We start from the raw sequence: 12,178 nt of genomic DNA, 5'->3' as shown, positions 1-12,178 counted from the left end.
ATTGAAGCCTGGCCCTTGGTGGGGGGCAGGAGGAGGCCCTGGGTCTCACTGGGTAGACAGGTCACCTTAGTCACTGGTCAGGAAAGCGACTTCAGTCAGGTGCCAGAGGGTCTGCATTCCTGGCGTCACTTGGTGTTTGTAGCTCTTAAACAGCTTTGGCTGGAACAGAGATTTGGTGAGAAACTCGTGAGCAAGTCCTGCTCGAAGTGGGGCATATATAACATCCCTTACGATAGCTTCACCAGGACCCCGGCCCCCCAGCCCCCAGCCCCCTCCGGGAGAGACCCTGCGTGCTGGGCACCTCTTCAGACCTGCATGTGCTGTGTCCTGAGCCTGCACATATCTCTGCACTAGTTGTCAGAATGTAACCTTCCCTCTTTCAGGTCAAGCAGGGGATGAGAGTCTTCCTTCTGAATTAAGGGAAAGGAAAAAATGGGAGAGCTTTCTCATTATATATATATAATGGTTTTCAACTTCTTTTCCTCTCCTAATTGAATTTTTGAAAATGGACACCAGGGATACCATGAAATGGCCCTGAGTCCAGAGAGCACCTTTCCTTCCAAAAAGCAGCGCTCTGCCTGAGCTGCTCTAGAATCTGTCTTCATTAGTCTCCTTTAACATGTGTCCAATTTTGCATTTTAAGAACAGATATTAAACTTTGCTGTTATCTATTTTTTTTTTCATTCTCCAATACTCTATGGCTTGATACAGGTATTTTGGTGTTCTGTGTATTTAAAAAATTGATATATATTTGAAATGAATACAATTTCAGGTATACAACATAATGATTTGACATTTGTATGTATTGCAAGTGATCAACACAATAGGTCTAGTCAACATCCATCACCAAACACAGTAAATTTTTTTTTTCCTGTGAAGAAAACTTTGAAGATCTACTGTCTTAGCAACTTTCAAATATAATACAGTATTATTAACTATGGTCACCATGCTGCCCATTACATTCCCAGAACCCATTTTATAACTGGGGGTTTTGTTGAAAGGTATAAACTTCCACGTATTTTTTAATTATTATTTTAAAATTGAGGGTCTTTGTTACCTAGATTGTGTGTGTGTGTGTGTGTGTGTGTGTGTGTGTGTGTGTGGTTTTCTACAGACACTGCCAGAGAATCTTGTGGGGTTTTTGTTTTTGTTTTTGTTTTTGTTGTCAAGGATCCTTCACCCACAGGACAAAAAACCGCAGCGGCGCCTCACAGCAAGCTCGGGGTCAGTGCCTGCTGAAGGGCCGCCCGCCCGAGAGTCCCTGCAGGGTCCCTCCTGCTGTGTGCCGCTTTGTTTCTGAGCTGTCACCCTGTTCGCTTTATTTGAAAAATTTATTTATCCTTTCAGATATTTTTTTAACATATACTAAGTCTCTCCCATGAATCAGACATCAGGGAAACCCAGGCAAGAAAGTTGTCATGTACTAATGTAAGAAATAGTTGTTTCCCTGTGCCTCTAGTTTTATTTTTTTAATTGAGGTGGAATTCACACAACATGAAATGCACCATTTGAAAATGTAAAATTCAGTGGCATTTAGTAAACTCCCAGTACAGCACAGGCATGCCTTCCACCTAGTTCTAAAGTACTTGCATCTCCTCCAAGGAGCTCTGTGTCACTTATCATTCCCCATTCCTCCCTTCCCTCCCCCCCAGCCCCCGGCAATCAGCAACCTGCTTTCTGTCTCTTAGAAATTATTGCTTGCTTTTTGCCTAGAAGATTTTACAGGAATGATGGTATCGCATATTATGTGTTGCCACTTGCCTGAGGATAACCATCTCGAGGCAAAGGCCAGCAGGCAGGAGCCACTAAGGTCAGCTGGTCTCTCTGTAGAACGTGCTTCCTGATGCCAACATACTTTTCCTAGGATGGGTGGTCCTGATATTATCCCGCTGCCGCATATATATGGAGCCAGAATCAAAGGCGTGGAAGTGTTCTGTCCTCTGGACCCCCCGCCTCCCTACGAAGCTGTGGTGAACCGGACGGACCAGGAGCAGGTACGGTGCATACAGCTTCTCTCCGGGGTGTTGAGCGCAAGTAGGAAAAGCAGCACTTGGCTCCGAGAGCGGTGGGAGACCGGCACTGCCGATCTTTTTAAGAGCTTCACTGAGCCCAGGTGATGCTTGGGCTGAATATTAACCAATATTCCTCTTTTTTCCTGTGATGCAGGCACCTTCATTCCAAATGTCAGGAGAATCAGAAGCTGCCACAAGCCCAATGGAGCCAGTCAGCATGACAATGACTGAAGGTAAGAAACATATTATTTGCAGCCCAAACCTGTATCAAAATATTAGAACATGATAAAATAATGATCTGTATGGTATTCTGTGGGAGGTCAGATATTCTTGAAGCAAATAGGTCACGCTATATGCTTTCTTAAATCAACTTTTAGGGCTTACAAAGGGCGAAAACATGTGGACAGAAATAAAGATATCCTTAGAATCTTTTATGAATAACCAAACTATTCTCGGAGACCCGTGAAATAGATTACAGGGTTTAATTTGGTCGCACTTTTGTGTTTTCAACCTAAGATTTTTCTCTCCTGTTAAAATAAGAAGAGTTCTTTTTAAGGAAATGCATTTCATTTATTAGAGTGATTTGCTATGAGATTACGCTGTCGTTTATAACTTAGCGTCCCGGTCATGCCACCTTAACATGTAGTGATTTCTGATTTCCAGACCTGCATTAAATATTAGAGTCAGTTTATATTTATCTTTGTGATTTAAGGTAACATTGTTACAGCTTTCTCTCTTTGGAGAGGTTTTAAATGGCCCAGAGAATTGCCCACCAGGACAAAATTGCACATGGTCATAAATAATGGATCAACTTTTAGCTATTTTAGACAGAGGTAATTTTTCAGCAGTGCCATTTGGGATTGTGTTTCTGTTCTGTTCACCGTCCATCTTATGTAGAATTATGCAGCAGTGCTCTCTGTTTCCGAAGTATGTTTGCAGTTCTTCCATTTCTTAAAAAAAAGTTTCCCAGACCACACTCAGGCTCGTAAATGATGTGCTTTTATTTTCCTGAGCAGAAGCCATCCAATTCCAGAGTGGTCTTTCTGATTCATTTAGTGGCTACTGGCTCTTTAAGGTGGCTTTTCAGAAGTTTCACAGCGCAGCCTGCAGGCGCCCCCCTGCCTGTTCTTGGTCCGCAGCTCACAGCGCAGCCACCGTCCCTGTGCAGGTCTTAACTCCCACCCGACCGACCGAGCTCATCCCGAACGGTCAGGAACTGGAAGATGGGGGTGGGGGGGGGGCTTTCCAATCCTGAAGGGGGCCAGGATGCTTCACTGGAGAAGATGCGAACACCTTTAGGAAAAAAAAAATGCCGTTTTGGCAGGCTTCTTTATTTCAGTCGGGCGTGGAGGTTTTTGTTTGTTGGTTTTAGATCTGGAGCGCTGGTTGGGACAGGCGTTTCTCATAGTGAGGGAAATAAAAACGTCCTGGGCCGGCAGCCTAAGCAAATGTTGTTAACTGCGTTGCCCTCACCCCGCAGCTTTGGGTTCACAGGTGTTTCCTGCCCCAAATTTTGAGGGCTGCGGCCGGTGAAATAATTTTTGTTTCTCCTCTTAAAAAAATTACTCAGATGGGAACATTCCCAGCGCACCTGGAGGAGAAAGTGCATCCACTTCAACTGCCAACTCAAACCAGCTGCAACCCCTGACAAGCTGGAGTATTCTCCAGCCCCTGTTGGCAAGATCGAAGAGTGACCCTGTGCTCCATCATTCCGTGGAGAGAGGTGAGGCCATTCCTTCCCCAAGCTCCCCGCAGAGCACGTACCTGCCTCCAGGTGCCCGGTGGGAACAGGTGGCTCTGGCCGCGCAGGACCCTGCCGTTGAAGAGATATCTTAAAGGAGATTAAGAGGTCTTGAGGAAGTAAGATATCCTGCATGCACCTCAGGAATATACATCTGCCACATCTTTTAAGGCTGGTGGGGGGCTGTTCTTTTTAAGTCACTTTATCGGACACAGTTGGTTGCAAATGACAGTGTGGTTGTGGGCACTACACAAAGAAACTTGTGTAGTTTCCCACCCAGCCTTGATTTCTAGGTGCTCATGATCCCGTGAGAGTACGCATTCTCTCTCTCGCTCTCTCTCTCTCTCTTTCTCTCAGGGAGCAAGTCTAGGGTGGCAGTTTTTATTCCCTCTTCTACACTTTAATATTAGTTATCTTTTACTGTGTAGGAATAGATGGAATCACTTAAATCCGACCTTGCTTTTAGAACTTTGGTTAGAGTGAAACTCACACTTCATCTCCCTCCCTGTTTGGAGTTTGTTTGTGTGTAGATGTTATTTGAATATATGAATACCTGAACATCTCCAAATATGTCTTCATTGTAGAAAAATTGTAAAAAATAAAGGAGCCGAAGGAAGAAAACGAACACCCATCCGCACCGGCTTCCTTCGGTGACCTATTCTCACAAGTGGCTTTTGCTCTCCTCGCGCTCTGTGCACACACTGTTCTCGCCTTGCCTTCTCCGGGGCCTTGTGTCGCCCCCTTACATTCTGGTTCGGTCCGCGGACAGCCTGTTTGCCGCCACTCTGGACTGGCCGTGAGGGAGCCAGGGAGAACACCTCTCTTGTCTCTGCCGTGGCTCTTGACCGGGGAGGAGCCCGCCACCTGGGACTGAGCGCACCTTGGCCAAGCCCAGACTCTGGCGGCCCAGCCCCTCAGCTCCCAGCCCCTTCTTCACGGAGGGTCTCTGCCCTACCTGGCCAGTGGCGGATTGGAGCTGGCCACCTGCCGGCTTCAATGGGAACTTCGCTGTCTGCACAGCTTAGAGAGACCTTTCCAGAACCCCTTCCCATCCTGTAGTACTGCAGGGGTGAGGATGACGTGTGTTCACCTGTGGGAGCCCGCCGTTGTGGAAGGGACCAGGTTGCCTTCACGTGACTGAGTGTAGACCCTGTCCTCACATGGGAGAGTCTGTAGGACGCATCCCGGGGAGAGTCCAGCTCTCTGGGATCTGCTCGTAGCAGCCCAGGAGGACCGCCGCTAACCATTGGGTAGAGATCCTCGTGCCCACTTTTCTCCAGAGGAAAAGGATGCTCCCCTTTCTCCGCCTCTTCTTCCACCGCTGCTTCCTTTCCTCACTGAATATCTAAGTTCCTGCTTATCAGGCCTTTGCAGACTGAAATCTCCAGTGTCGTGTCCACTGACGGCTGCTGGCTGGCTTCTGACCACGTGGAAACCAGGCCTGAGTTTCACGTCACCCACCTGACGGTGCAGTAATGTCCTGCCAGTCCTTTCACCCTTGCTCAAGTAGGCAGTCCTGGAAATGAGAGCCCGTGGTGGGTTCCCCAGGCCCATTGTTGACTTCCGGAATCACGTAGCTTTTCTGCGCTTAGGTGTCTCTTTCTCTAACCGTCAGCCATAGAGCTGCCTCCCAGCCATGGTGTGAGCACTGATAATATAAGTCAGTACGGTGTCCTTGAGGACGTTTAGGACAAAGGTACAGTCGAAGTGAGCAGAGCGTTCCACTCATCCCACAAGTCTTGTCTTTCCTTAGTCCCTGTGTCTAAGTGGTTCCTTCATTCCCACCCCTCGCCCCTCGCACCGTGGAACATTCTTTCATCAGTCAGCCACGTTTTGCCTGCTTGCCCCATGTACTGGTCATTCCCCCCACGGAACCGTTGCTCCACTATGGTTTATATTCCGGATGCTCTCCTCTACCATCTCTCTTCACCTTGGGGGTCGTGTTTTATGTGGCATAATAAAATCTTCTGGGGACATGTCCTGTTGAAGCTACATCAGGAAATGAGCTTGTGTCATAGTTGTCGGTTTTGCTATCCTTTTCCTTTTGCAAAATGAAAAAGCAAGATGTGCATGGCTGTTGGCATTCGTCATGTGCTCTCCACACTGCGTTTAGATACAGGCGGGTGTTCACAGGGGCACGGCCAATGGGTACGTGTTGTTTGTTATCTTTGCCCACAGCCACTCCCGTGCTGAGCTGTGAAGCTGCGACTCAGACTGAGGGGAGACCGGATCTGGCTGCAGTGACCTTGAGGAGGGGTCTGAGATCCAGAACCTCCAGATGCAGACCGCGGTCTCTAATAGATTACAAATCTTACGTAGACACCAAGGTGCTGGTGGCGAAGATCCTGGAGCAGTCCTCCGGCAACATGAACCCGGACATCCATGAGCTTGTGGAAAGCATTAAATCTGTGCTGAAGCGCGACGAGGAGCACATGGAGCAAGCCATCGCAAGTGCCTCCGTCCTAGAACAGGTAGTTTTATTATTACCGTTCGGCGTGAATCACATAACTTGTTTCCATTGCAGCTGAAGCGGCTTCTCCGCTTTCCTGTCCGGGGTACAGTAAGTTCATGGTCACTGTGTCAGGGGAACCATGGCCAGGGGGTTTGGGGAGGGGGGAAGACGCTGGAGCCCTTTCTTTTCAGCTGTGGCAATTTTTCCCCAGTGTTCTCGGCCCAAAGGAAGAGAAACCCGTTTTTCCGGGGTGTGGAAGCCTGGACAGAGAAAGGGGTGCATCTTGGGGACAAAAGCAAGGGGTCTGGGCAGTATGGTCACATTCAGCAATTGCTGTCCTACGTTGAAAGTTTCCCTTGCTACGCCATGTTTTTTCAGCCCTTTGACAATGATGGACATGCATGAATTTCAGTACTGGCCAGATTCTGGAGTTGTTCATGTTCACATGAAGTGTTTAGCAAGATACCTAAGCTGAGGGGACTGAAAGGAACGAACACCTTTCCCTTTCCATAGGTTAAAAAATACAAGGCAATCCCCCGACCAGAAGCCACAGGAGAAAAGACACAACGGGGCATGTCAATGATCCACTTAGGTGTAAGGTTTCTCATCTTAAAGTGAAGGGTTGGACTAGGTGGTCTCTACCCTGGATCTCTGAATGAAGGGGGTTTCCTTCAGATGAGAACTGGGCGTGGGTTACCGCTTCAGCTACCCGCCTCTTTGTAAAAGCGGCCACCTTTGAGGCGTTTACTTCATTGCCCCAGGTGTGTGGGGTGGTTGTGGAAGGGACCCGTGCACCACGGTGTATTTCACTATGGCGTGACACTATGATGTATTTCAAGTTATGTATGCGGTACGTTGTAAAAATAGATTTAACAATAGAACCAGTTCTAGGAGTTTTTACAAATAAATTGGCCTAGTTGTTATGTTGCCTATCAAAGGGGTATTAGAGCAGTTAGGAGCATCATTGGCCTGGGTTGGGGTTTTATGAACTTGTTACCTGGTCACCATGCCCAACTAGTAGTTAACATGTCTTTTGAGTGCGTTAGTATCGCCCGGGTTCTTGTTCAAAGATGCTCAAGCCCCGCTCCAGACTCACGTGTCAGAATCGGTGTAGGGAGAGCTGGGCGCGCCCCCCCAACCCCGACAGGCTCCCTTCCCTTCCTGAAATGTGTAGACCCCAGCGAGCATCACTGGCTTAGGCCGCAGAAGAATTGGAAGGAAGTGATGAGAAACGTTAAATATAAAGCAAGAAATTGTGATAGATGGATCAGCGAAGTGAGGCAGGTCTACAGTTGAAATAGGAAATTTGGGGGATGAATTAGGAACTTTAGAAAAGGGGCAATATGTTAAAAGTCTCTCTGGAATTCCAAGTGGGTTTCACTTTGGGAAAGTACCCTTTTCTTTCACAAGGCAGCTAAACATGACATGGACGGATATAGGAGGCGGATCCCAGGTCCACGGCTGGTGAAGCTTAACCTCTCCCCACCCTCTTTATTCTATTCTCCCAAAGATCATGGCTCCAGTGCAGCGCGGCCCCATGAGGGTCCCCTGCCTGCCGTTGCAGAGACTGCCTGGCCTGCTGCACCTGCAAAGCTGCGGAGACCTGAGCACCTTCGTCTCGGCAGCGAGGCTGAGAGCTGAGAGAAGACCCCGGCGTGCGGCTGAGAGGCCACACAGCCTCATTGGTGTCATTCGGGAGACTATCCTGTGAGGCAGCCAGGCCAGGCTCCTGGAGAGTAGTTTCCAGGGTGGGGGGTGGGATCCCCCTCTGGGAACTGCTCAGAAGGAGGGGGTACTTCAGCAGATACTTCCTCCTGCTCTTCGTCTTCTCTTTCTGCTGTGACCCCGTCAATGAGTGGCTTTTCCCAGGCTCATTTAATTTTTGGATACATCAGATTGGAGGCGGGGAAGGCAGCATCTCTTTCTCCTTGGGTCCCCTGTCCTGGTGTAGGGTCCCCATAGCCTTCTTCCCTGAGCTCTCTGTCACTGTTGGGCTGCTCGGATCGCTCCCTGCGGCCTTGCATTGGCACGAAGCACAGTGATTAACCCCCATGCTCTCTAATCAAGTCCCCTCTTACCTCACCCTGAAATCACACTCTCTTTAGGAAAGACAGGAAACTTCGTTGGTGACAACTTGTAACGGAAGACATCTAGAGAGAGTGTTCTTGTTGATCCTACTTATTCCTGCTTGCAAAACTAGAGATGGCTAAGGTAGAAATCAGAATAAAACTTTTTACTTTTTACCTATGGACTCGGTGTACATTTGTGTGTGCGGACGTGGCCACGCCTTACTTCATGATTTTGGAACTTGGAGCAGTGGTGGTCAGGTTTGGGCCGGCTCCCAACCAGTTTAATCTCCAAAGCACCTGTTCCCTGTGCTTAACAACGTCCTTTATGCATTCAGCCTGGCCAAGTGGCTTTGTGGAGCTGCTGCCTTGTAGTGGGCCCATGAGCAAGAAATTAATAAAGTGATTACAGATTGGGCACCAGTGCTAAGATGGAAGGAGGTGTTTAGAGAAGGCTTCTTTAAGGAAATGACATTTAAAATAGATTTGACTGCGAGGGACAGGGAAGGGTGTTCCAGGTAGAGAGAACAGCCAATGCAAAGACCCCCAGCACTGGAGGCTGCTACGAAAGCAGCCCTGAGTGAGGGGACAGGTAGAAGGAACTCAGGCTGGATTTTATGCTAACAATGAGGTGCCACGGAAGAGTTTTCCACATGAGTAACAGATATAATTGACATTTCAGGAGATCACCATGTGTAGCACAGACTAGGTCAGGATATGGGATAGAGGAGATGAGGAGCTGAACAAAGGTGGTACAAGGAGAGGGCTGCTGCCCTCGCTGGGCACTACCTGTGCCCCAGGTACTGTGCTGGGGATTTTCCTCTCTCATTTCACTCTCACCACAGCCCAAGAGGTGGGAGCTGTGAGGGTCTCCATTTTATCGAGGAGGAAAACAAGTTTCAGTAACTTGCCCAAGGTCCCCCGGGAGTTACGTGGTAGACATGCCATTCACACCCCAGCGGCCCATCTCCAGAAGCCACTCCGCTTCCGGTCCCCCAGAGCGTGGCAGTTGGCCTTTTCTTCTTCCTATGAGAAAGTGATTGCTAAGGATCATCAAGGAGAGATGCCCCAGGCTCCCAGCCCCCAAACTTTGCCAGAGTGGAACTGTCATGAGGTCAGCGGACTGAGTAATGCAAGGGGAGAGGCTGTTTGCAGGCACTGAGCTGGAGCGAAAAGTGGGCTGTGGAAGCAGGTTTGGAAGTGAGGGAGAATGGGAGCTGGCGAGCAGCGGGGGGTCTGGCCCACTCCCCTGGGTGAGCTGTTTATGGAGCGGGTGTACAGGGGCTTCCTAGAATGACATTCTCTCCGTTCTCCTCCACCCCTCCCCAGATACTGAATTCCCCAAGGAAGTGAACAGTCTTCCCGTTTCTTTAGAAGTCCTAGCTGTCAGCACCAGGGGCTGCCCCACTTCCGCACCCCCCTCCTCTTTGAGGGTCCCCATTGTGTTACAATGTTACAAGCCCCGTGCCTCACCCAGGCTCTCCAACACCATAGACCCCCGGGTACCCAGGCTAGTTGCTTTCCTCTGTTATGGCTGCTAATTTGTACCCCCAACCCAGTGTCTCCTGGCCAAGCCAGGGACTCTCCGCCCACCAGTGTGAGCCTCCCCCGTGGCCGAGGAGACAAGGACTGGCCTTCCTCCACTCAGGTGTGGCTGGGTCTTTCTGGCATGTCTAGGCTTCTGTTTTGTTCCCCACTCTAGGACGGCATTTTATTTTTTCCAGCCACATCCCTTTCCACATTTCCTTCTGAACTGTTTGCGCCTTACCTCCAGCCACCACCGCAGACCTCTGCACCCAACGTGAAGGCTTGGGGAAGGCAGGTGGGCACCTCAAGAACAGTCACAGGGATGGCCTCAGCCATCCCAAGGAAAAGGAAGTTGCCAGCAACAACTGGAAGAGGAAAGATCATAAAGACTGAGGGCATCGCTTGACCTGTATCAGGAGGAAGGGGGGACCTGTGATAGCTTTGAAAATTTGCCCTTGCAGCCTGGGGAATGTGCCATGTAATTTTAGCATCTGAAGGTATTGGCGAAGCCGGAAAACTGACTTCTATCTTGCTTATCACACTTTAAGGAATATTAAAAATATATATGACAATATACTATAATATCTAATACAATATTTTATGTACATTTGCTTGGGGAGGGAACTTAGAGGTCATGCAATTCATCTCCCCGTCAGTTTGTATGTAATATACTTTAAAGTACGTGAGCATTGATAGCATGCCACGCAGGCGTGTACACAATTAAAGGCACGCAGGGAGGGCAGCTCTTTCGCCTTTGGAGTAACCTCAGGAATTCAGTCCAGAGGTGGTAATGCAGCGTTTCAAAGGTTTTATCAAAATTACACCGGAGAGTTGATTAGTGAACAAGAAGGATGTTTGAACTAAGTTTTGCCTGGTGCAGCAGCCACGTTGAAGCTCTGTGGCTGGCCAGCAGCCTTGCCTCTGTGCTAGTGCGGCAGAAGCACCCCCTGAGATAGCCTTGGGGTGGACCAGGACACAGCTGCTTCTCCAGAATGATCTTGCCTCTGTGTCTGCCTTTCACAGAAGCTGTGCATCCACATGTGTGAGGACAGAGACTGGGACTTTCCCAAGCTCACAGGCTCTTATTGTGCAGATTTGCCAACAAACATTTGTGTTTGGCTGGTAGAATTGCCCCAAGACTTGCTTTCTTTGAAACAGCCCACCTCATGGTGAGGTCTGGGGAAGGCGTGCCCATGGCCCCTCACTGCCTGAGGCTGCCATGTTTTCCAAAAGACCCAGATACTTGCTGACTGACCACATTGGCTAGGTCCAGTCATTCCACCTTCTCAGCTTGCAGAGGAGGAACTGAAGTTTAGTGTCGAGAGTCTGCCTCTAGAGCAGTGGCAGGAGACCAGGGCTGTTGGTGTAAGTGAGAGCTTCTCAAACCGTTTGGGATGGATGACCAACTTTTTCCCTTGTAAACTCTCATGGGTCAAAAATTCATAAATTATAATAGGTGAACTGAAAATTGTTTTAGCTTGGCTACTAGAATAGCGTACCATAGACTGGGTGGCTTGAACGACAGAAACATTTATTTCTCACAGTTCTGGAGGCTCTGGAATATGCCAAGATGAAGGTGTTGGCATATTCAGTATCTGGTGTCTGGTGTCTGATGAGGGCTCTCTTCCTAGCTTGTAGATGGCCACCTTCTAGTTGTGTCTTCATATGGTGGACAGAGAGAGAGAGAGAGAGAGAGAGAGAGAGAGCGCGCGCTCGCGTGCTCTGGTCCCTTCATCTTATAAGAGCACTAATCCCATCATGTGAGCTCTACCCTCAGGATCTCAACTGAACCCAATTATCTACATCCAAATACCATTGCCTTGGGGGTTGGGGCTTTAACATATAGACTTTAAGGGGACATAAACATTCAGTCACCAGCACTGAAAATAAAATATTAGTAATAAAAAAAACCATGTAAAACACAATCCCTTTCATTAAAGAGATTTTATTTTTAGAGCGGTTTTAAGATCACAGCAAAACTGAGCAAAAAGTACAGAGATTTCCCATGTGTCTCCTGCCCCCACACAGGTACAGACCCCCCTGCTATCAACCGCCGGAACCGGGGTGGTACGTCTGTTACATTGATGGACTACATCACCCAAAGTCCATAGTTTACATCAGGGTTCACTCTTGGCGTTGCACGTTCTAAGGGTTTGGACAAATGTATATTTTGTATCCATTATTGTAGTATCATACAGAGTAGTGCTCTGCCCTAAAAAATCCCCTGTGCCCTGTCTATTCATCCTTCGTTTCCCGCTAGCTCTTGGCAACCACTGAACTTTTTATTGTCTCCACGGTTTTGCATTTTCCAGAATGTCATATACCGTAGACCATATGACATTCTGGAAAATGCAAAACCATACACTGGTTAGAACCATAC

At 48.6% G+C, this 12,178-nt stretch overlaps 1 protein-coding gene across 3 annotated transcripts in view; it reads left to right on the top strand.

Moving 5' to 3' along the window:
- Nucleotides 1-8,426, top strand: part of ENTREP1 (endosomal transmembrane epsin interactor 1) — a 48,238-nt gene extending 39,812 nt beyond the window's left edge. For 2 of the 3 annotated variants that reach the window (XM_054583042.1, XM_054583041.1), the window contains 5 exons: nucleotides 1,865-1,994; nucleotides 2,167-2,245; nucleotides 3,583-3,735; nucleotides 5,932-6,224; nucleotides 7,716-8,426. In XM_054583042.1, the coding sequence (XP_054439017.1) occupies nucleotides 1,865-1,994; nucleotides 2,167-2,245; nucleotides 3,583-3,735; nucleotides 5,932-6,224; nucleotides 7,716-7,916 (856 nt within the window). In that variant the 3' untranslated portion in view covers nucleotides 7,917-8,426. The remainder of the gene's footprint in view (nucleotides 1-1,864; nucleotides 1,995-2,166; nucleotides 2,246-3,582; nucleotides 3,736-5,931; nucleotides 6,225-7,715) is intronic. The other variant, XM_054583043.1, reaches the window with a different exon arrangement.
- Nucleotides 8,427-12,178: the final 3,752 nt, after the last annotated feature.

The sequence above is a fragment of the Pteronotus mesoamericanus genome, unplaced genomic scaffold, assembly GCF_021234165.1.
Source record: "Pteronotus mesoamericanus isolate MK-2021 breed Mesoamerican mustached bat unplaced genomic scaffold, CSHL_Meso_final contig_73, whole genome shotgun sequence".
NCBI lineage: Eukaryota > Metazoa > Chordata > Mammalia > Chiroptera > Mormoopidae > Pteronotus > Pteronotus mesoamericanus.
Note: the sequence above shows the minus strand (reverse complement) of the source record. Positions and strands in the feature narration are given on the sequence as shown.